Source organism: Bubalus bubalis, chromosome 7 (assembly GCF_019923935.1).
Source record: "Bubalus bubalis isolate 160015118507 breed Murrah chromosome 7, NDDB_SH_1, whole genome shotgun sequence".
Classification (NCBI taxonomy): domain Eukaryota; kingdom Metazoa; phylum Chordata; class Mammalia; order Artiodactyla; family Bovidae; genus Bubalus; species Bubalus bubalis.
In genome coordinates, this window is record NC_059163.1 from 50117082 (window position 1) to 50142596 (window position 25515).

General features: G+C 38.7%; 1 protein-coding gene across 8 annotated transcripts in view; it reads left to right on the forward strand.

Moving 5' to 3' along the window:
- The window catches only part of FRYL (FRY like transcription coactivator), a 264481-nt gene that overhangs the window by 200895 nt on the left and 38071 nt on the right, over positions 1-25515 (forward strand). For 6 of the 8 annotated variants that reach the window (XM_044945882.2, XM_025290069.3, XM_025290064.3 and 3 more), the window contains 16 exons: positions 97-196; positions 841-1009; positions 4689-4948; positions 5213-5353; positions 8915-9083; positions 11029-11113; positions 11605-11717; positions 12694-12844; positions 13510-13613; positions 15146-15331; positions 16607-16811; positions 18307-18428; positions 19469-19659; positions 21029-21123; positions 22253-22860; positions 23182-23279. In XM_044945882.2, coding sequence (XP_044801817.1) covers positions 97-196; positions 841-1009; positions 4689-4948; positions 5213-5353; positions 8915-9083; positions 11029-11113; positions 11605-11717; positions 12694-12844; positions 13510-13613; positions 15146-15331; positions 16607-16811; positions 18307-18428; positions 19469-19659; positions 21029-21123; positions 22253-22860; positions 23182-23279 — 2797 coding nt within the window. The remainder of the gene's footprint in view (positions 1-96; positions 197-840; positions 1010-4688; positions 4949-5212; positions 5354-8914; positions 9084-11028; positions 11114-11604; positions 11718-12693; positions 12845-13509; positions 13614-15145; positions 15332-16606; positions 16812-18306; positions 18429-19468; positions 19660-21028; positions 21124-22252; positions 22861-23181; positions 23280-25515) is intronic. The other 2 variants (XM_025290062.3, XM_025290070.3) reach the window with 1 other exon arrangement.

The window sequence follows — 25515 nt, forward strand, 5'->3', positions numbered from 1 at the left end:
AGCCCCTGCATCCTTCCCTTTATATCATATCATGTTTATTAACTGGTGTGAAAGCCTCTAAACATTGTTTATCTAACATGTGAAATTTGTCCCTAGGGATTATCAGTGTGACACAGTGATGCTCCTCAATCTGATACTGTTTAAAGCCGCTGATTCTTCTCGAAGTATCTATGAAGTTGCTATGCAACTTTTACAGGTTTGTAAACAAATGTTAATTAAAATATATTTTCACTCGGGACTTAACGAAGCATAGCAATCTGTTCTTGCCTTGAAAGTATGCTAATGTTCATCTTTATTTTTAATAGTGATGTATGGTATGATTCCTAATTATCATTAGAAACAGAAGACTAAGATAATATGGGTCATTTAAGTCTACAAATAATGCAAAGTTTTGAGTGTATTGTAGAGGATTGTATGTGATAACCCCCCACTCACCTGTGTGTGTGCCTCTGTGTGTCTGTGTGAGCACTTGGAAAAGTTGAGTGGTTAGAGCCTCTGTGTGCCTTCACCTGTTTCTGTTGAGCAAATGAGAATAATATGAGTCAGTTTGTTTTGGAGAATCAAGTGAAAAGTAATTAGCTCTTTTATGATAACCTTTTGTGAGTTTTCTTTATTAGACTGAGATGAATAACTTAGAAATTTCACTTGGATATATGGTTATATCCATTGATGGTAGGATGTGGTTCTTCATTCTTAACCAAGGGTTGTATACTTTACAACATATACAACTTTATAGCTTTTAAACTATAATGTTTCTTGGGAGAACATTTTATGTTTTTAATTATAGCTGAAATTTAGAGGACCCACAAAAGCTTACATGGATGGGTTACATTCCTGTAGATCCTGGAACCGAAGATGTTTCGCTATGCTCACAAGCTGGAGGTCCAGAGAACGGACGGCGTCCTCAGCCAGCTGGCCCCTCTGCCGCATCTGTATTCCGTGTCTTACTATCAGCTGTCCGAAGAGTTAGCAAGGGCGTATCCTGAGCTAACTCTCGCCATATTCTCAGGTATGATTGTTCAACTGGTTAGTAGTTTTTTTTTTTCAGCAACCATTTTGAAAAAAACTACTTTTAGGAAATGTAAGTCTATGAAATTTGAGGTTGAATTAAAACAAAACCTGTCTTTATATAAGAGAGGTTTTTTCCTTTAATATGAACTCTTTAATACTGATCTACCATGATACTGAGATTGCTTATTAAAGATCTCTAAAGGGATTCTATCCTTGACCTCTCTTCTCCACCTCACACTAGCCAAAATAAAGTAGGAGGGGGCTTCACAGGCAATTTGAAAATATTCCTTTAGTAGACATAAAACTTCCTGAATCTTCTAGTGTGTGGTTTATCTTGTATATTGGTCTGTTTTTATTAATATAAATGGGCAGGGATACGGGTACATGTTTCTTTCTGTAAGTAAGACCTCTAATCATAGGGGAACATACTGCACTGCTTTAAGCAGAACTACAGCTAGGAACCCACCTTGCTTCGTAGTCCAGTTTCCTTTCCTTGGGTCCAACAAACATTTCCTGCCTTGAGTTTCTAAAGCATGGGCTATGTGTCAAGCAAGATGTCCTATATGTATATATATGGGTTTCCCAGGACTCAGATTTAAGATAATTAGGGAGTTCATTCGGAGAAGGCAATGGCACCCCACTCCAGTACTCTTGCCTGGAAAATCCATGGACGGAGGAGCCTGGTAGGTTGCAGTCCATGGGGTCGTGAAGAGTCAGACACGACTGAGCGACTTCACTTTCACTTTTCACTTTCATGCATTGGAGAAGGAAATGGCAACCCACTCCAGTGTTCTTGCCTGGAGAATCCCAGGGACAGGGGAGCCTGGTGGGCTGCAGTCTATGGGGTCGCACAGAGTCAGACACAACTGAAGCGACGCAGCAGCAGCAGGGAGTTCATCCAGCTTGAGCCTTCTGGTCGATGAACACACTATTGCAGATGCCTCCATAGTGCTTATAAATCCTTTAACTGAAAAGTTTTATTAGTTATAATACAAAAAACTCTTAGCTAGTTTTTCTGTTCTTCATCTTCAGTAAGTTCTTGTTCTAATCTTAGTGCTGCAAATGCACCAGAATTGGTATGCAGGAGATACCAGTGCTCTGAACCTTTCATTCAGGTTCAAGGCACAGAGGCCTCCTCCTTCTTGGCCCATCTTTCCACAGTGCCTATTTTAGCAGTGGAGATAGTTTGAGTCCCACCCCTAATTGATCTGATTGGGGGAAAAAACAACTTAAATTCTCCTAACATTCGGTGTTTAAAGCAGCACACGTGTTAGGTTTGCACTGGTAAATAGCAGCAATCATGCCTCTTCTTCCCAACTTCTGCAGTCCCGACATCGCTTTCAGGATGGACGTGGATGGTTATCAGTGCAAAGTAGTAACCACATGCGTGCTAAGTCACTTCAGTTGTGTCTGACTCTTTGCAGCCCTACAGACTGTAGCCCGCCAGGCTTCTCTGTCCATGAAATTTTCTAGGCAAGAATACTGGAGTGGGTTGCCATGTCCTTCTCCAGGGGATCTTCCCTGACTCAGGGATCGAAACTGAGTCTCTTAAGTCTCCTGCCTTGGCAGGTGGGTTCTTTGCCACTAGCGTCACCTGGGAAGCAGATAAGTAACAGCTGTCTCCACTAATTCTCCTACTGCTAGCCTTTTCTCGGAGGCTCCTGGGCTTTTCCTGGAGGCTTTAGCACAGAAGAGAGGGGTCCCTGGTATCTCCGAGGTCATGGAATTGGTCAGGATGGCAGTGGGTGCTGGCATGGCCTTGGCTCCCATACACACTTAAAATCCCTCAGCCAGGATCTCTTCATTCAGAGCTCCAGGTCTCATATTTCATACTTGCGGTAATAATATTGACCTGTTAACAGAAGGGGTTCTTTTAGACGGTAACGATGATCCTATATGCAAGGCAGCAAAAGAGACACAGATGTAAAGGACAGACTTTGGGACTCTGTGGGAGAAGGCGAGGGTGGGATGATTTGAGAGAATAGCATTGAAACATGTATATTACTGTATGTAAAATAGATGACCAGTGCAAGTCCAATGCTTGAAGCAGGGCACTCAAAGCCGGTGCTCTGGGACAACCCAGAGGGATGGGGTGGGGAGGGAGGTGGGAGGGGGGTTCAGGATGGGGGGACACGTGTGCACCCGTGGCTGATTCATGTCAATATATGGCAAAAACCACCACAATATTGTAATTATTCTCCATTTAAAATAAATTAATTACTTTAAAAAAAGAAGGGGTTCTTCTAAAAAGTTGGAATTGAGCATAAATGTGTGCAAGGCACTGGACTGAACAGATTATTGGCACTGTGTTGAGTTTGCACAGTAACTCCGTGACACAACTACTTTTGTTACCTTCTTAGAGAATAATAAGGTGAGGATCAAAGGTTGATAGTTGGTCTGAGGTCAATCTGTGTATATGTGGTGGAACTGGAATTCAGACCCAGTTCTGAAGTTGTAAGTGTAAGATGTAGTGGGCAAAAGGGGACTTGAGGAAAGAGAAGGTTTTTACTTAAAGTGATTTATGGAGAGTAAACAGTATATAAAAACTCATGGGCTTTGGAATCAACCTTGTATTTGAATCCTCTGCCACTTGATCATTTTCTGACCTTGCACACGTTACTCGAACTGTCCACCTCACAAAGTTTATCATGAGCACTATATGAGATGAATGTAAAAGTAATAAGCACTTCATAGGAGTCCGCCCTAGATAGAACCTAAATATGTGAGGTTTTTCATGGGTCACTTTAAATTAATCCGTGAATAAAGATTGTCTTTATCTTACATTTTTTTATTTGTTAAGAAGCACATATAGTAAAATTTCCCACATTAATCATTTTAACTGTATAGTTCAGTAGTGTTAAGTGTATTTATATTGTGAAACAGATCTCCGCAATTTTTCATCCTAGAGAAGTGAAACTTTATACCTACTAAACAGTAAACTCCCCTTTTCCTGAACTTCCCCCAGCCCCTGTTAACTACCATTGTGATTTCTATTTCTCTGAACTTGATCATACTGGATACCTTATAAAAGTGGAAGCTTACAGTATTCGTGGTTTTATGATTAGCTATTTTCACTTAGCATAATGTCCTCAAAGGTGATCCTTTGATGTTGTAGCAAGTAACAGGATTTCCATTCTTTGTAAAGGTTGCAGAGTATTCTATTATGTGTATGTGTGTGTCAAAACACACATTTTGTTTGTCCATTTGTCTAGCAATGGACATTTGGATTGGCTCCACTTCTTGGCCAGTCTAAATAGTGCTGCTGTGAACTAGGCCTTCAGGACCCTGCTTTCAGTTCAGTTTGGATATATAGTCAGCAGTGGGATTTCTAACTCATATGGTAGTTCTATTTTTAATTTTTTTGAGGAGCCATTACACTATTTTCATAGCAGTTACACCAGACTCACCAATAGTGTGCATTTATTTTTCTTAACTACCAGAGATATTTTATATAAAAGTTAAGTATGTGGTGTATGTTAGCTGTTTCCTTTTCTTTATGATGTCATCAAGGTCAGGTTTATTAAAAGGAGAAACAATGCTCATAATTCTTAAATGTAGTGAATAAAATCTGGCTTGTTATTTTTTCAGAATTAAAAAGTTACATTTAAATTCATTACAAATCAAAGGAAAGCACAGTTACATCAGTTGTTCCCTCTTTGACTTGTCCTTAACTACAGAGATAAGCCAGAGAATTCAGACAGCTCACCCTGCTGGGAGACAGGTCATGCTGCACTACCTGTTACCCTGGATGAACAACATCGAGCTGGTGGATTTGAAACCCTTGCCCACAGCAAGGCGACACGATGAAGATGAAGATGATTCCTTAAAAGACCGAGAACTGATGGTGACTAGCAGGCGCTGGTTACGAGGAGAAGGCTGGGGATCCCCGCAAGCTACTGCCATGGTTTTGAATAATCTGATGTACATGACAGCAAAGGTAACAGGTTTTGTATTTGTGGTTCCTGCACCATTTATCAGATATAAAATATCTTTTGGGGAGTGGATCTAAAGTCATATATGTGATGATATTTGTATTTAGATTTGTTGAAAGAAATGATTATTTCTCTACAATGTGGAGAAGATTAAAGCTGTCTGTCAACGCATTATTTTCTAATATTTCATGATGTTATGAGTTTGGTATTGAATGGATGGTTGTTACTGAAGTGCTACTGAAGCGTGTGCTGTTATTTCCTGTATCTAGTATGGTGATGAGCTGGCCTGGTCGGAGGTGGAGAACGTGTGGACCACACTCGCAGATGGCTGGCCGAAAAACCTGAAAATAATATTGCACTTTTTGATCAGCATTTGTGGAGTAAATAGTGAACCAAGCCTCTTGCCTTACGTATGTGTTCAAGTTCATTCGCTTTCATGTATATATATGTATATGTATACTTAGCCAGTGTCTTGTGATGTCAGAGTCTGGGCAGCAGTAGAACAGCAGAGGCAAAGCAGGGGCCAGGAGGAGGACAATCAGGAAATAGCACATGGATTCATTCACTGATTCATTTAATAAATATTACCTGGCTTTACTACAGGCCAAGTGCTCTTCTATGTTCTGGGCATTATAATCTGATGGATGCTACAGATTTTATTCTTTGAACGTACACCTCATTTATTTAATGAATAAATCACTAGGTTAGTGATGTACAGTCATGGTGAGGGCTACGGAGGAAAACTGCAGAGCCCTGAGGGTGGGTAACTTTGGAGCCAGCACTGTCTGAGAGGATTCGAGATGATATTGGACAGAAAGTAATATGAAAGTGGAGAGATGTTAGCAGTTTTTCCTGTCAGCAACTGACACTGGGATATTAGAGCATGATGAGAAGTGAGAGCCCAGTACCTATAGAATCATGCCCTAAAGGCTTCTGGAAGCAGGAAAAATCATGATAAGAGATAAACAGTGAATAATGCACAGTCTTTATCTTCTGAAGAAAGAACAGTACTTAAATCTGCTCAAGAGAATACTACGGAACTATCAAACACAAAGGTTAAACTGAATATACACACATGCACACAGACATGTGTGTATATGTAGATATAACTGTTAGACACAGGGTAGCATCTCCTTAAAGTATGTTCCACAGAAAACTAGCTCTGCAGAGTGTTGCTCTAAAGGTTCTTCTGGATCCTCCTTGAAATGAATCATTGAGTAGCCTTGCTTTACCCAGCATCTCCTGGGTTAACCTGATTACTGAAAGCTTTGTTCTGAAGGCATGTCACAATAATCTGCATTGAGAAGCACTTGGAGAAAGGTGGGTGTGTAGTACAAAACATGATCCCACATTAGCTGTCTGACCACACGTCCTAACAGTCCCCTTCAAGCCCGCTGCCGTTAAGCCATGCTGAACCCTCTGCTGCCCGGCTCTCACTCAGGCATCGCACCCAGGGACCTTGCCATTTGCTTTCTTTTCTCCCCAAACAGTCAGTTGCTCATTTCTGCACATTCTTAAGATGTTTCCTCAAATGGTTGTTCTCACTGATACCTTTGCTGGTCATCTAGTTCAAATCTGCCAATGCCCTGCCCCCACATATACACTCTTCTTTTTCTTGCCCTGTTTCATTGGTTTTCCTAACACTTATCATTGAACTCACTGTATATTTTGTTTCTTTGCCTCATTACTTTTGCCTCAGTTAGTCCAGTAGATTCTGAGCTCTTAAGAGCAGGAATCTGAGAATTTCCTGGCAATACAGTGGTTCGAACTTGGTGCTTTCACTGCCATGGCCTGGGTTCAATCCCTGGTCAGGGAACTAAGATCCTGTAAGACATGCACTGCAGCAAAAAGAAAAAAAAAAAAAAGAGCAGGAATCTTTGTTTATTTAGTTCATTGCCGCCTTGTCAGAGCCTAGACTAGTGCCTGACACACAGAAAGTTCCCCTTAGTTGGATGAATGAATGACTGAGTTGGGGCTGGCACTAGAAACAGGGATGAAGTTGTAATTCCAAGAAGCCGAGATGAAATTCCTGGGCTTCCCTGGTAGCTCAGATGGTAAAGAATCTGCCTGCAGTGTGGGAGACTCAGGTTCAAGCCTGGGTCAGGAAAATCCCCTGGAGAAGGGCATGGCAATCCACTCCAGTATTCCTGCCTGGAGAATTCCATGGACAGAGGAGCCTGGTGGGCTACAGTCCATGGGGTCACAAAGAGTCGGACACAACTGAGTGACTAACACTTTCACTTTTCAAGATGAAATTCAGAGAATTGCCATTTGCCAGAAATTTTAAAAGAGCTATTTTTCATGATGATAATAATAATTTCTTAATTATCACTTCTTAAGCACTACTTATTTGGAGGAGGAAATGGCAACCCACTCCATTGTTCTTGCCTGGAGAATCCCATGGACAGAGGAGCCTGGTGGGCTGCTGTCCATGGGGTCGCACAGAGTCAGTCGGACACTACTGAAGCGACTTAGCAGCAGCAGCAGCAAGCACTACTTATAGGCCAGGCATAGTACAAGCACTTCATTTATATTACTTAATTTCTGGAAGAAATCTGTGAGTTTGGTAAGATGACTGCAGTTTTACAATGAATAAAGTAAGGTAGCGAGAAGAGTGACATAGCTCAAAGTCACATAGCTATTTAGGTCTATCTCTGTAGAGCTGGAATTCCAACCCAGAGCTGTTGATGAAAAGTCCAGGAAAGCTTCTTGACAGGCCCTGCAGCTGGAGTGAGAGGTGGGGCTTGAAGACTTGACAGGATTAGAGTCATGAGTATCATCTCAGAGGTCCTGAGTCAGAGCAAAGACACAGAGGCAAAAATGTACCTGATGTGATCAGAGAAGACTGAACTTGAGAACAAAGAATTAGCAAGTAGAGCAGATTGGATAGATCTAGAGCTGTGTGGGAGGTCAACTGTCAGAGAACCATTATCAGATTTCTGGTGTGATGTGATAAAGCATGTTTTAAAATTTGTCCAGGGGTGATGTAAAACAGAGCTTCTCACACATCTGAATGCAGCGTGAATCAGCTGGGGGGGATCTTGTTCTCATTCTCATTCTGGAGTTGGAGGTGGGGCCAAAGATTCTGTATTTCCCGAAAGCTCCAGATAATAATGCGTGTTCTACGAGGATCACATTTTAAGTACTAAGGTTTAAATAGGGAGAAAAAAGAAAGACCGCTTACTAATTGATCAGCCTATTTCAATAATACATACTACTAAAACATACTTTTTGATCAAGTATGATTGATCAAGTAAGATGGATCAAACCAGTCAATCTTAAGGGAGATGAACCCTGATAACATGGACTGTATAGTCCATGGGGGTCACAAAGAGGTGGGCATGACCGAGTGACTTTCACTTCATTTTCCATTGAAAAAGAAACTGATTTATAAAAAGTCAATTATCTTTTGCTTTTCTAAAAATAAGTAAAGGGAGTGATGACTTTATGGACACCATTAAGCAATATAGCTGCTGCTGCTGCTGCTGCATCGCTTCAGTCGTGTCCGACTCTGTGTGACCCCATAGACGGGCAGCCCACCAGGCTCCGCCATCCCTGGGATTCTCCAGGCAAGAACAGTGGGGTGGGTTGCCATTTCCTTCTCCAATGCATGAAAGTGAAAAGTCAAAGTGAAGTCGCTCAGTTGTGTCTGACTCTTCGCAACCCCATGGACTGTAGCCTACCAGGCTCCTCCGTCCATGGGATTTTCCAGGCAAGAGTACTGGAGTGGGGTGCCATTGCCTAAGCAGTATATCTAGGTCATCCTAATGATACAATATTGAGGGCTGAAGGGAAGAGTACTTATAAAGCTGATTAATGTCTAATTGCTGATCAGTGTCTATTTAAATTTAGATTGTGCTTATTCATCTACTACTTAAAGTTGAACTTTACTCTGATAAAATTTGTCTCAAGACAAGTTTGTGTGATAAAAATTGTGCTTTTTCTTTTCCAAACGATTTTTTCTGTGACAGGTGAAGAAAGTTATTGTATATTTAGGTAGAGACAAAACAATGCAGTTGCTTGAAGAACTGGTGAGTGAACTACAGCTGACCGACCCTGTCAGTTCAGGAGTCACTCACATGGATAACCCCCCTTATTACCGCATCACTTCCAGCTATAAAATCCCTTCTGTCACCTCAGGTGAGAAGTCATTTAAAACTGATTACTTTGTATGCAAAAAGAAGCTTTCCACAACTGTTCATTTTAGCAGGCGTTTGCTTTAAACTTCCTAGAGAAAACACGCAAACGTTAAGTCATAGATGTAATTAACTTGACAGAACTTTGTAAACCCTCATATGAGTAGAAAGGTTTGACAATGTAAGGATTTGTAATGTGATAAAGGGAACATTTATATACCTATTCAGAACTGGAATATATCCATTTTGTCCATTTACAACAGATGCTCTTATAAATGGATATAATTAATATGTAAATATTGGAATTGCTCACTTATTGAAATTACTGTGTAATTTCATATTATAATTATTTGAGCATATATTATACATAGTATTCAATCATGTGAGTGTATTTACTTTTATGTATATCTATATTATCATAATATTTTGAGTTGAAACTATATCCATTGAAAATTGATAAAATATCTGGACTGTTGTAGATTAAATTTATATGAAATTCTTTGTCACTCAGTTTATATTAAATGCTTTTGTGATGTTAATAACATTGTATAATTAGAGATCTTTCATGCTGTGTTTTATAATTTACTTTTGTCATCTGGTTTCATCTTTTTGTTATACTTTCTAGGAGATTTCTAATAATGCTTCTATTGAACTTTTTATATCTGCTAAAATATTTTTAATTCCAAAGAGAGTTTTTTAATTAAAAAATTTTTAGGAGCATCCTATTCATGTTTCACAGTTGGACTATCTTCTTCTATATTTGATAAAGCTTTCTACCTGGGAAAGTTCCTATTTTCTTTATATTGCTGTTTCTTTGTTTTGATTCATCTTAGTAAAAGCTTTCTTCAAAGGCCTACCAGTTCTAGATCTATCTTTTCATAAACAGTGGCATATTAAAGCGTTGATTGGATGGTCTGTGGGTATATATGGAACTTGTTGATGTCCTTTTTTATACAATGATTTCATCGATGTAAGTGTCCATTGGTCTTTTCTCTTGTACTAATCAGATTCCCCAGAGAAAATTCTTCCAATCCTCTGCCTAGAGTAGAAGATGTAGGGGCGTGTGTATGTGTGTGTACTGATACGTATAATCCATAGATACACACATTTGCAGTCTTCCAGCCTTCTGATAGCCCAGTGGTATAAGAAGGTTGCAGGGAGATATGTCTTCTCAAGTTAGGTATATGTGTATATTTCCACTCAGTTCCCTTATCCTCAGTAAAGTGCTTCCTCCTTCACCTCTGTATGGTGTGCCCTAGTCTAGAAATCCTCTAATTTATTGTCATCAGAGAAGACTTCAAGTGAGCAGAGACAGTTACCCAGTTACAAGAGGTAGAGGGGTAGCTCTTGGGGCCAAGCTACTTCTGAAACAGATTTTCAACCATTCTTGCCATTTTTAGCATCTGCTTCAACCCCTGCTTCCAGAGGTACTCTGTTGCCACTAATTCCTAAGTCATTTGGAGGTTTAACAATACAGATACAGAAGTTTCTTGTTTCCTCCACTAACAGCTCTGGATTCAGCTTTTTTAACCTTAATTACTTCTTGTCCATTTGTTTTCCAGCATCCCTAACTTTGTTGCTGTTGACTCCTTACTCTGTTGGTCATTAAGAGTACATTTCCTTTTTAAAAATCACCTTCATCTCATTTGGGCTTCCCTTGTGGCTCAGCTGGTAAAGAATCTGCCTGCAATGCTGGAGACCTGGGTTCGATCCCTGGGTTGGGAAGATCCCCTGGAGAAGGGAAAGGCTACCCACTCCAGTATTCTGGCCTGGAGAATTCCATGGACTTGTATAGTTCATGGGGTTGCAAAGAGTCAGACACAACTGAGCAACTTTCACTTTTCCTCTTATTTTAGTGGAGTTTTGACATCTGTAGTATGAAATCTTTTGTTCTTATTGAGCTGTCCTAAGCTTTACATTCATTGATACTGTTTTATTTCTGATGACAGGAACTACTTCTAGTAGCAATACAATGGTTGCTCCCACAGATGGCAATCCTGATAATAAGCCCATAAAAGAGTGTATTGAAGAGAGGTAAGTACGTCTCTGTTCTTCATTAATCTTTCAGTTTGACGTATACTGATTATCATCAGAATAAACAATAATTTCTGCATTGGAATGGTGTTAATATTCTAGTGAAGAAATATATTTCCATGCTGGAAATTTTTCACATTAAAGACACTTGCATGCTCGATTTTTAAATATGCATCAATGGATGAATAGCTGGAGTATGGTGAGTCACTTTTTGTGTTGCTACATTTTTTTAAACTTTTCTAAATGGAAATTTTACTCTTGCCTGTCTTACATGGAATAGGTTTCACCAGAATGTTATTATCACAACAGTTTAAGAAAAACTTCAGGCAGAAATAACTGACTTCAAAGCTTAAGCTTTTGAATTATGTGGAAATTAAAATATATCATAGTAAACTTTAGTAATTTGTGTACTGTGTTCTTTTTTTAAACATAGAAAGTACAAATACCATTTTACCATGAACTGTGACTAACTTCAGTGGTCATTCCCACAGCTATGTGCACCTAGACATCTACAGCGGACTAAACAGTCATTTAAATCGTCAACATCACAGACTAGAATCTCGATACAGTAGCAGCTCTGGAGGATCTTATGAAGAAGAAAAAAGTAATACATTCCAAATGTGTTTTTTTTTTTTTTAATAACTACGATGGTCAGGTGTACTATCATTATAGTAATGTTAGTAATTGTATTCTTCCAGTAAATTGTTTTTAAGAAGAGTATTTAACTGCCACGGGTGGTGTTCTAATATAATCTGAAATGTCTTGACTTTAAGAAGCAACATCAAGTGGGGGAAATACATTTTAAAAGCACAGGTTCCCTGTAGGTTGATCAAAAGGAACATAAGAATTGGTTCTCAAGAAGCATCATAGAAAGAATCACAGAACAGACACACAGGCAACAGGCTGCTTTTTTGAACAGGTTTGATCTTTGGTGGGACTCAGGTTTTCTTGAACATTCTCCCTTGCAGTTGCAAAATGAGCACTCTGTCCGAGTCTCATTTTAACACTAAGGTAGGGTGAGATGGAGGCACAAGCCTTCAGACTGCAAGGGACCCTGAAGATGATCTGGTCCAATCTCCTCATTTTGCACATGATGGAACTGAGGTCCAGAGAGGTTAAGTGACTTACCCACGTCACACAGAACTCACATGTCCTGATGGCCTTTTTTACTGCACCCCACTGCAGTAGAGCAGATTTCCTTTGAAGATGGGTTTCTATCGGCCCTATCTCCAGAAATTTGAACTGAGTAACTTACCAGAAGGCCCTTGATACAAGGCAGCTTTACCTATAATGTGGTCTCATAGCTTGGACATCAGTTGTGAAATCATGATGAGGTGCTCCTGTAGTTTTGCTTTGATTTAAAATAAAGGAATTTGAATTGATATATCTTTTTCTCTCTCTGATTTGCTTAATCTGATAATATTGGTACCCAGGTCTACCTAGCAAACATTTGTCAAAATAGTGGGAAACTTTCTTTTTTATCACTTTCCAGTGGTATAAATAGTTGGTGTCTTACTAGAGTTTGCTTATATTGGCAGAAAGTAGATGGTGTAGACAATGAGATCATTTTATTTTGATAGGTGACTCAATGCCACTTTATTCTAATTGGCGACTGAAAGTGATGGAGCATAATCAAGGAGAGCCACTACCCTTCCCACCAGCTGGAGGCTGCTGGTCACCACTGGTGGATTACTTGCCTGAAACGTCATCACCTGGATTACCTCTTCACAGGTGGACCACAGCGTCATTCCTCTTTCATACGAGCCAAACCGCTGCTTAATACTTCAGCTGTCTCTATGCTATCTGACAACACGGAACACAAGCAACCTTCTTTCCTTTGATACTGCCACAAATTCTATCCGTGTATTTAGATTTTAAGCGATCTAAAAACTCAGACTTCTCACTGTTTACAGTGAATAGTATTAAATCTAATTCTGCTGCTGCTGCTTTTCTGGGTGTCTGGCATAGTTACTTGACCTTTCTGGGACCCAGTTATTACATCTGAAAAATACTATTTTACAGTAGTAGGCACTCTTATTTTGAGTTAAGCTGATTTCCTGCTTAGCAAAAATCACAGTAGAACAGTGACTGCATTCTTTCAAAATGTATTAATGTACCAAACGTGTACCGAACACCGACTATGTGGCAAGCAGTGCACCAGGTCTTGGGGTTGAAGATGAAGAAAACGTGGCCCTTGACTGGGAGGAGCACTTAGCAGATAGGCTGTAAAACTATCATTGAACGGTTTCCTCCGCTGTATTTCTTTCTTCTTTTTTTTTTTCTTGAGAAATTGTATTTTTCCATAAAATACAATATGAAAATCTTAGAGAAATTTGCTTAAGATGTTCTCTAGGTTTGCTCTAGTGGAACATTAATGACGCTCTTGTTTGTCATAGGTGTAACATAGCCGTGATCCTTTTGACGGATCTCATCATTGATCACAGTGTGAAGGTGGAATGGGGAAGCTACCTCCATCTTCTTCTTCATGCAGTTTTTATAGGTAATAAATATTTGGTGCTATTTCTTTCATTGTGTATTTCTGTGATTGCTGAAAGGCAGTATATGGTATGTTTGTTTTTTATAGGTTGCATTTTATTCATTTATCTTTATTGAGGTGTAGTTGATTTAAAATATGAGTTTGAAATAATGTACAAATAATGACTCAAAACTTTTATAGATTCTACACCATTTATAGTTATTATAAAATATCAGCTAGAGTCCCTGTGCTGTATAATATATCCATGTAACTTACTTATTTTATACACAGTTGTTTATCTCTTAATTCCCCACCTCTATCTTGCCACTCCTCCCCACCATCCCTCTTCCCACTACTAACTACTAGTATGTTCTTTGTATCGGTTAGTCAGCTTCTGTTTTGCTATATTCAGTTTGTTTTGTTTTTTAGATTTCACATATAGGTGATAACACACAGTACTTGTGTTTTTCTGTCTGGCTTATTTCACTAAGCATAATACCCTCCAGGTTCGTCCATGATGCTTCAAATGGCATTATTTCATTCTTTTTTAATGGCTGCTGTAAATAATGCTGCTGTGAACACTGGGGTGCATATATCGTTCCTAGCGTTTTTGTTTTCTTTGGATGTATACCCCCCAGTAGTGGAATTGCTGGATCATATAGTAGATCTATTTTTAGTTTTTTGAGGAACCTTCATAGTTTTCCTCAGTGGGAAAAATGGTATGGTTTTAAGAAAGTTTCTACATATTTCTGTTCTTATTTTTGTATGTTGTTTCCCATGACACTTTTTACTGGGATTCTCATGGTCTAGAGGAGTGTTATTCCTAGCCTCTCTTTTAACCACAGATAAGTCTGTTATACCCATACAGTCTCTCCCACTGCACACAAAAATACACATACCTTCCAGCAGGAAAGATTCTGTAACAGTAGCAAGAGTAAAATTAATTTACCTTTAGGACTGGGAACTTTCAGAGTAAATGGAAAATTGAAATGGGTACTAACTGTTTCCCAAAATAATTAGCTTGTAGACAGTCTAATTATTACAGTTAAAGCTCCACTGTGCCCTCTATGACAAATATGTGGGATCCATCACATCTCAAATACTTTTCATGTTTGTAAGATTGTTTGCCTGAAGCAAATCAAAATAGCCATCTTTTCCTAAATTTTCCTGATATGTACACATATTATATATTACTTCCTTCCTTCAGTAAGCAAACGTCTACTGACTTTCTGTTGTGTTCCAGACACAAAAAATGCTTGCCTTTAGAAGTTCGTGTCCATCTAGTGTTAAGTAACAGAGTAATGGTTTCTAAGAGATTACTAAATTTTAGACACAAAACACATTGGAAACTTGTCTTGACTTGCCCTAGTCCAGTACGACCATAGGATATTGTAAAAGTGTGAATGAACTCTAGGCCAATATAAAGACTTGATGTAGTATGTCGTCTTTCACAAAATATTTAATTTGTGCTTTTCTTTTTAAAATACACATTTGGTAGCAAGAATGCTACTCATCATTTCCCTTTCCTGATGATAACTGTCTACTACTCTTTTTAGGGTTTGACCACTGCCACCCTGAGGTGTATGAACATTGCAAACGCCTGCTTCTGCACTTGTTAATAGTAATGGGATCCAACAGTAACATCCGAACTGTTGCTTCTGTCCTTCTCAGGAACAAGGAGTTCAATGAGCCCAGGGTGCTTACCGTCAAACAAACTGCACACTTAGATTATACTTTCACAGGTATTTGCTTTAAAAGTGGTTTGAAAATAGAACCGTACTTTGTTAATCTTGCATTAGAGAAAGTCAACTGAAGTTGAGATACTAGAGAGTACTTTTTAATATAGTTTTATTATTTTAGGTACCAGTGACATTATTAATTCATAAAAGAAGGAATTAAACTTGGAGTATTTGAATCTCTATTACCTTTAAGGATCTTTGTCATAAAAATGTTGAGTGGCTTAATTTGAGCACTGGTTATGAAAAAAAAAATGGTGAACTTGTATTAGATTCCTCCTACTTTCAAGAGCTGAAAAACTGACGAAGGAAGACATTTAAAATTTTTTATTCATTCAGTTATATTAATTGCATTTACAATGTTATACATCTCGAAGTCTAGTATGTTCCAAATTATATATTTTTAAGTAGTGAGGTCCAAATTAATGAGACTTTAATGTAGAATTTATTTCACTGTTGATGTGAATTTGTTTTACTTTTCAAATTGTATTTTCTTTTTCCCTAATAGCCCTAACTCATTTATTTCATTCATCAGTATCATCAGGTTTATAATAAATGACCCAGAAAATAATTGGGTTTAAAAATTGAAATAAGACTACTTTTTTTCCTAATCATATAACGTCAGATACAGGGTTAATCCATTTTAAAGTTACTTACTGCAAGCCCTGTAGCTTACTCCAAGCCCTGTAGTTAGTGAGAAAACATTCGTTAGTAAACTTAGTTGCCTTTTAAAACTATGATTAAAAGATGAATGGAATAAAGTTTACTGCCTTTTTTAAGTTAAGCATTTCTATTCAGAATTCCATAGTTTGTTGTTTGTTTTTAAGGCTCCTTTTGCCATTTTATAAATATAGGCATTAATGATAACCTTTAGAATTATTTAATAATTGGCATAATATAAATATTACACACAGACTTTAAAATTGTCTTGATTTAAGTAAAGTGAAGCAGAAAGTATGGACCCCTTAACGTAAGAAATTAAAAATCAGCCAACACTGTAGAAATTATTTCCTTAACTCATGTTGAGGAAATATGCCAAAGTATCAGGAAACTGCCAGTTCCAACTTTGTTCAGCAGATGGCAGCATAGGCTAGCATAGTAAATGCGAACCATTAAGTTTTAATAAGAGGCTCTGAAAACAAGTGTTTGCTCAAAAACTCAGTTGATGTACTCTGGTGCTTATGAGGCTCCAGTATGATCTGTAAGGGCCCATAGCTTAATCTTTAAATATTGTGGGAGATGGTTTCACATCTGGGTATTCACACCCATGGTCTCTTTCAGCAGGTGTTAGTGATTTTATACCTGATTACCAGCCCTCCCCCATGACCGACTCAGGGCTCAGCTCAAGTTCTACCTCCTCTAGTATCAGCTTAGGAAATAACAGCGCTGCCATTTCCCATCTGCACACCACTATCCTCAACGAGGTTGACATCTCAGTAGAGCAGGATGGAAAAGTCAAAACCCTCATGGAATTCATTACCTCAAGGTAACATTCGCGGCTCTTCCCATCCCAGCCATAAACCTCTGTTAAGTCGTCGTTTCATTTGTCAGCTTCAGCGAACCCTATTTTTGTTTTCCAAAGTGTCATTGATTTGGAAAAGACAGGTTTGTCTTGTGCAATTTTTAGAAAATTTGATGCAGCCAGGCCTTCTTCTTTTGCTCTCACAAGATTACATGTGAGGAAGGCCTTAATCATGTCTGAATGATTAAGTGCCCAAAGAGAGTATAGTATTAGCTGAATGTATATTTCTGCCTTCATTAGCTGCATTACCAGTCTTTCATCAAATATTTACTTAGGGTCCACTCTTGGCAAAACACTCTAAGTAAAGAAGACACATAGTTGGGGAGGGAGGGGCTGGCATACCACAGCAAGAGCAAAATCACAGATGCGGGAAAACAAGGTATAATTGTTACTCAGGCTGCTGAGTAATCCAGCTTGAACGTAATGTCGAGGGGCTCCTAGACAAGAAAGCTTGGGAGAATTCAAACTGGAGAACCAGAACCATGAAGCCCAGGCCAGAGGTTATATATGTTTCAAGAAAGGAGACATTATTGAAAATCTTTGAGCTAGAATGAGGAGTGTGGAGGAGGGCCCAATTAAATAAATATGTTGAGAAAATCAGTCTCGTAGCAAAGTATTTGATGAATTAGAGGTGTCAGGAACTAGAGGCGTTGTGACCACATTTTTTTTCAGGGCACCTTGGCCTGTGCTAATAGGGGGCTGAAACCTGAATAACCAAGCTGGTAAATGCACAGATATTTTTAAAGAAAGAACCGAAGGACATTATTCTGTCCTAAACTTGCTGTAGTTTTCGCTTATAAATTATTTTCTTGGCCTTACAATCTAAATAAGGTGTCACCTCTATAAATTTTGACCTTTAATATCTAAGCAGTAACCAGTACTCTTCTCACTTGGCAAAATTTGCCAAATTTTCCTACTACCTCTGAGAGCCTTTGACTGTAACGATGGAACATTTTGAAATTATATGTAACTGGGATCTTCCGCTACTTGCTCTACTGCTGCTGCTGCCGCCAAGTCGCTTCAGTCGTGTCCGACTCTGTGCGACCCCAGAGACGGCAGCCCAGCAGGCTCCCCCGTCCCTGAGATTCTCCAGGCAAGAACACTGGAGCGGGTTGCCATTTCCTTCTCCAATGCATGAAAGTGAAAAGTAAAAGTGAAGTCGCTCAGTTGTGTCCGACTCTTAGCGACCCCATGGACTTCAGCCTACCAGGCTCCTCCGTCCATGAGATTTTCCAGGCAAGAGTACTGGAGTGGGGTGCCATTGCCTTCTCTGGCTACTTGCTCTAGATCATTGCAAATCCAGGTAGTATATAAACAGTAGCAGTAGACTGTATGACATGCTGTTTGATTTACTCAAATACTATCCTTTCTAACTGCAAAAGCACGTTTTAAGTGAGTGTGAGTAAAACTTAATATCAAATTAAAAACCAAGGGAATCACATCTGTTCTCTGTTTTCAGAAAAAGAGGGCCCCTTTGGAACCATGAGGATGTTTCTGCCAAGAATCCTAGCATAAAGAGTGCTGAGCAGTTGACTACATTTTTGAAACATGTGGTTTCTGTTTTTAAGCAGTCAAGCTCAGGTATCTTTTAATAAATATTTCAGATAATATTTACTTTCAAGTAGATCTTTTACTGTGATGTCAAAACTTCTGATGATATTCAGCAAAAAAAATTGACAGTTGACATGTCTAAATTCAAAAGTCATAGACAGGTTTTCTTTTTTAACTTATTAGTGGTAACAGATTTGTTTTGGTTGAAGAAAAATTACTACTTGAAAATAAGACTGCTACTTTTGGGACTTCCCAGGCAGTCCAGTGATAAAGACTTTGCCTTCCAATGCTGGAGATGTGGGTTTGATCCCTGGTCAGGGAGCTAAGATTCCACATGCCTAGTGGCCAAAAAACCAAAGCATAAAAACAGAAGCAATACTGTAACAAATTCAATACAGACTTTAAAAGTGGTATATACCAAATAGATCTTTGGAAAAAAAAGAATGCCACTTTGACGTTCTTTGTTTGACATATGATAGTATAATGAAATTATAACACGATTGTTCATCATGAAACAATTATTTTGAAGGAACGTATATAGAGATGACAAACTGTACTGGTTTGGGTTTCTGTGATCGAAAATTGAACACATCCTGAAAACCAGAGTAAAACGTGTCTAAAATGGTGGTTCTTAGCTAGGGGGTGATTCTTGCTGGGACATTTTGCAGTGTCTGGAGACATTTTTCTTGCAATTAGGGGGCGGGAAGTCAGTGATTAGTTGCTACTGGTGTCAAGTTGTCAAGAGGCTGGAGATGCCATCACACAACTACACCACACAGGACAGCCCTCACAACAGAGTTATCTTGCCACAGTGACATAGTGGTGACGTTGAGAGACCTTGTTCTCAAGGATTACTTCCCTGGAGACTATGATGAAGAGTCGTCTAAAGTGTAAATAGAATTGTATGAAAAGGAAAAGCATTGACTTGGAAAATGTTAGAAAATGTTAATGCCCCCTTTGCCAGGTACTACGCTGGCACTGAATTTAATACGGTTCCTAGCTTCTGATCATCATCCCTATATATATCCTGAAAAACAAGAAGCACTTACTCGTTTCCTTTGTTTTCACAGAAGGAATTCACTTGGAACATCATCTTAGCGAAGTCGCGCTGCAGACAGCACTTTCTTGTTCCTCTCGACACTATGCTGGGAGATCCTTTCAGATTTTCAGGGCCCTAAAGCAGCCTCTCTCTGCAACTACACTTTCTGATGTTCTCTCCAGACTTGTAGAAACTGTAGGGGATCCAGGAGAAGATGCACAGGTAGTTCGTTCACGTCTTTCAGCAGGTGTTGAGCAGTTCCTTATTGTCAAGGACCTGCTTCCAAATGTAGATCATGGCAGGTAGACCAAGTTAATGTCATAGAGAATTATTGATGTCAGATGCTAAGAAGCAGAAAATTAAAAACAAAGTTAGATGATTCATGTTTAATAACATACAAATTGAATTAGGTGGTGCCTATAAAAACAGCTTTATGCACACTAACCTGGATATTCTGTGATGACTACAAGGTAAAAGAGGAATTTAAAGTTAGATGTAAAGTAAAACACTGAATTTCATTTTTTAAGATAAATTACATGAAATACTGCAGTAGGGAACTTAACATAGGTCTGTGACCCATGATGTTATTTAACGCTGTTTTAGATACTGAGGCTATAGTAGTGGACACCACAGAGTTCTTGGCATGGAGCTCACATTTCACTGGGGAAACAGACCTTTTAATCCATCAATAATGTATAGTACAATTTTCCTTAATGATGAATGCTGTGAAAATAATAAGGTAGGGTGACAGTTTAAACAGTGATAGAGGAGAAGGGTATTTTTTTGTTTTTTTTTTTTAATATAATCATCTAGAAGATGAGTTCTGAACACATGTGTAGATGAATAAGTGAGCCCTGTGATCATCTGGGACAGAGAGCACAGGGAAATAGGACTAACAAGGGCAAAGGCCCTGAGGCAGAAGCAGTGGGCTCTTCAGAGGAAAAGCAAAGAGTCCAGAGTGGCGACCGTGTATGGGATGGGGACTCCAGAGGCAGGCAGGCAGCAGGCCCAGATCACACGAGGCCTGGGGAGGTTCTGGCGAGAGGTGGGATTTTACTCTGAATTGATGGGAAACTACACATAGCTTTAAAAGGAGGAGGATGGGTGTGATTTGCTTTTTTAAAAATTCACACTGTGGGTGGCTTTGTGGCATCCTTAGGAAGGCAAAAGAGGTCAGTTAAGAGGCTATTTGTAAGACCCCAGGCCAAAACGGTGATAGTTGGATTAAAGGAAGCTATGGAAGTAGAGAAGTCAGATATAGGATGTATTTTTAAAGTAGTATTTTCAAGACTAGCTGATGGATTCAGTTTAGATGTGAGAGAAAGAAATAAGGATGTCTCCTAGATTTCTGGCCCCAGCAGTTTTGGGCGGGTTGTGTTGCCATTATAATCAATTTTTTTTTTTTTCATTATAATCAGTTTATACCATTAGTTTGCTACATTTTCATCCATCCACAGATCATGTTGCTCAAGAGTTTAATTATTTTGTAATATTAATGTGGAACTTGTTCTATTTTAAAATCTCATCAGGATGTGCATTACAGTTTCTTCTTTCAGAGCATAATTAATTAAAATCTGCCCCTTTTTTCTAGGGATTTGTGATTGAGCTGCTTCTCACGCTGGAATCTGCAATTGATACTTTAGCTGAAACCATGAAGCATTATGATCTTCTGTCTGCCCTTTCTCAGTAAGAATTGATAAGCCAGGCAATCGGTGGATTTGTATACAAAACTTCAGTAGCTAAATAGGCACAATATTATATTGTTCTAATATTGGTAGTGAGAGGAGAACCCCCAAATTCAGATGAATTGCCAGTGGGAAAATGAGCCTTAGACAGTGAGGATGGGTGAAGGGTCTCAGGGCTAGTAAGTGGCAATACTGTTCCTCTTTCATCTGGCCAGAGACCTTCATGCTGTGCTTCTAGGCTTCAGCCCCAGTAATAGGCTCTGTTCCCAGCACACTCAACAACCCATTGTCCCCCCCAGCAGGTCAGGCTCCTCAGGACTCACACTTTCCACCTATTGGTCCTTCTGCCTGGACCAGCCTCTCTTCAAACTTTCTCCTGTTTGTAAATCCCACACTGATTTATCTTTCAAGTCCCTCTCCTAGTTAAGCATTTCTAACTGCGACCAGGGGAGTGCTAAGCATTCTATCCTTTGGATTCTCACAGTATTCTCTTAATATTTTAATAACAGCAACTAGCAGGCTATAATTTTCATGGACTTCAATATTCCTAGCATTTTGCATACCACTGGCACATGTAGAAAATATTCTGTTACTATTTTTTAATCAATGATAACTAGATATGAGGGAGAAGGAGAAATCAAAATTAAATTTTTGAGCTTGGTTCTTTTGGAAAGAGTGTGAATTGACAGAAATAGGGACATCAGGACTGTTGAGTCTGCAGATGAGACAAACGAGGCCTGGGCTTTGGATATAATGTTCACCAAATCCCAGACCTGAAAATTATCAGCAGTAACTATAGCAGCATTTTCACTTCAAATCAAACCTTATCCAACTCAGGGGAAATAATCGGTCACAGTAGAAAAGATACTGTTTTTTTATTAATAGAGAGGAAAGAACTGAAATTGGTTTCAGCAAAGTCAGATATGCTTTTTTTTTAATATTTTAATTTTATTGGAGTAGAGTTGATTTACAGTGTTGGGTTAGTTTCAGGTATTAAGTCAGATGCACTTTAAAAAGGACTTTTCCTGGTAACAGTTACTGTTTTTCAGCTGTTTTAAGAGTACAGTTAAGGTAGCAAAAGAAGCAATTGTGCCTGGATTCATCTCTTTTTCTTTTTTTTTTCTTTCAAGAACCTCATACCATGATCCTATAATGGGAAACAAGTACGCAGCTAACAGGAAAAGCACTGGACAACTCAATCTAAGCACAAGTCCCATTAATAGTAGCAGTTATCTGGGATACAACAGTAATACAAGAAGTAACTCTTTGAGGTTAAGTTTAATTGGTGACCGAAGAGGGGACCGGCGGCGGAGTAACACACTGGATATAATGGACGGACGGATCAACCACAGCAGTAGCTTAGCGAGGACTCGAAGCCTTTCCTCCCTGCGAGAGAAAGCGGTGTACGATGTGCAGCCCACTACTGAGCCCGCCAACTTGATGGCCACCATTTTTTGGATAGCAGCCTCTTTGTTAGAATCAGATTATGAATATGAATACCTCCTGGCTCTCAGGCTTCTCAACAAACTGCTGATCCACCTGCCTTTGGATAAATCAGAGAGTCGAGAGAAGATTGAAAACGTGCAAAGCAAACTGAAGTGGAATAACTTCCCAGGCCTTCAGCAGCTCTTCCTTAAGGGTTTTACCTCCGTGTCCACACAGGAAATGACGGTGCACCTCCTGAGTAAACTGATTTCTGTCTCCAAACACACGTTGGTGGACCCTTCCCAGCTGTCAGGTGATGTGACTAGAATTGCACCAACTTTCTTTCCTTTTTTTTTTTTTTTTGCTTTTTTAATGTAGTGAAATGTAAACTAATCATTTGTTTTGAAATCTACTAATTTCTGCTTTTCCACAGAGTTTTCTTAATATGTGAGGTAGCATAAATTTTTTGGTAAAAGCAAAAAAAATACACACTTTTTTAGAAGATCAAGTACCCCAGGAAATAAAAAGAAAATGGTTTCTGTAAACCAGTTAAAAACAAACAAAATAAAAACCTTTAATTTTTAAAATAATGTGCAATAAAATTGGTTATTGTTTGCTTTTTTTTTTTTGATAGGCTTTCCTCTTAACATCCTTTGCTTATTGCCTCACTTAATCCAGCATTTTGACAGCCCAACTCAGTTTTGCAAAGAAACAGCTAGTCGAATAGCAAAGGTAAGCAAATGTTACGCTGAATGATAACACTGGAGGGAAATTTCTCTAGAGTCTGTCTTAAGGGGGGAATCTCTTCAGAATCCTTTTACTGTCACTTCCTATGTGAATTTTGCATCTAAATTTTTATTTTTATGCATATATGAAAGAGTACTATAGTAGTGATATAAGTTACAATTGCCCAAATGACAGTGAATAAAATTACTTGTTTAGAGTAACTGTCCTCTGAGTCTTAAGTCTTTTTCTGCTCCGTTTCCCTACTTATCCTCTACCTGTCAGTTTCCAGGTCATTCATTTATTCACTACCAGATATGTACTGAGCACTGGATCAGGTGCTGAAATACAGTGATTATCAAAGTAGATAGAACCTTTAGCCCCCTGGGGCCTAGAGTTCGGGGTGTGACCACCTAGAATCTGGTGACTTTGCAATGAAAGTGAAACTGTTGGCCGCTCAGTGGTGTCCAACTCATTGTGAACCTGTGGACTGTAGCCCGCCAGGCTCCTCTGTCCATGGGATTCTCCATGCAAATATTCTAGGGACACATAAACCAAAATCTGCCTCGAGGAATTCATATCTAAGCTGACTTGGAAAGTTGAATAGGAATGACCAAAATAGATCCCTGGATGAGAAACAGAAGCAGGGCAGAGGGTAGAAATTTTCCAAGCAGGAGAAATCACATGTGCAGAGTCCCTGAGGAAGAAGAGGGCATAATATATTTTTTGATTCTGAAAGTTCTTTTTGTTTGCCTTTTAACATTCTCTTCATCTTCTCTCTGCTCCCTTCATTCTTTTTTCTTTCCTTTTTTGACTCTTTCCCTCCCATCATACATTTCTTAAACAAGTATGTAGCTATTTTTAAATTGCCTCTGGACAAACTTTGTATAAAAAGTTTTATAGCTCAATCAAATTGTAAAAGAAAATTATTTTGAATTTTACATACTTAGTAATTTCCTCTTAAGAACAAGAAAGAAATCGTAACTACTTTGCCTTCTGTTTAAACTTAATTCTGAACTAATTTTATGTATTTATTTATTTTGTCACATTGAGTCTTGGAAAAAAGACTTTTCAAGCTGAAAATACAAGCAGTTACAAGAAGGAGTTATGTGAATTTACCAGTAATATATATACAACAGGAAATTAGGTGAACTGAGGAAGTGACTCAATAGTAATATAAGTAAAATAACCTGGTTAAATCACTGGGGAAAAATCAGAGAAGTCTGCAACATAAGGGAACAAGCACGTAAAATTCTCTGGAAGAGCTTTTTATATAAGCAGCTTTTTTCAAAGCTGAGATTCAGGTAGCAGATAGCACATCAATAAATGGAAAGAGCAAGCTTCTAGAAAGCTAAACAAACACCCACCTCTCCCTGGCCTACATTTCAATGTTGGTAAGTGCAGATTTATCTCTGGGTACCAATGGAGTCAAAAAATACTACCAACCCAACTATCACATACACAGCTACAAGAGTAAGAACACTTTCATTATCTTGATGGATAATATTTAATGAATGACAAAAATATATTTAATAAAATATGCTGTTGAGTCTATCCCTATTTAAATTTCTAAATAGATGTGCAGAAATTCTTAACCATTTGAAAAGCATGTGTTTAAAAAGAAGAGCCATCATTATAGTTAATGGAAATACATCTTAGTTGTGAAAATGATGGTTTGCACTAAAAAACCCAACGTGTATTTACATTAATGAGGTCTAAAAGTGATTTTAAAATTTTATTAAAATGACTTTCAATTTAATATTCTGATAACATACCATTAGGAAAATGTAAACAAAGGGTTGTTTTGTTTTGTTTTGTTCCTACATAAGGGTTAAGAAAGAAAATATAAGGAAAAAAATATCGGCTTATTTGGGGATTTTAAGAAAATAAAAAGCATAAATTCCCTGATAAGGGAAGTAGAAACATTTGAGATTGGCAGCTGAAATGTGACGAGTATTTGCTTAGTGCTGGGGCAGGTGAGAAGCACAGTGTGGCCAGAAGACCATGGAGGCCCCTTGAGCTCCAAGCCTGTGCTGTCATGACCGAGGCAAAGCACAGCAATGTCCCAAATATCTTTTGTTTTTAAGAAATCAAATACATGGCTTTCTGTGAGTCATAAACTGCTGTGAAGCCTGTTTTCTTCCTGTTCAGTGCCACACAAAGGTTCCCTCTGTGGGCTTTCAGCAACCTGCAGGATGTGGACTAAATTGACTCCTTAATTATTCTCTCACTTCAACTGTTGAGA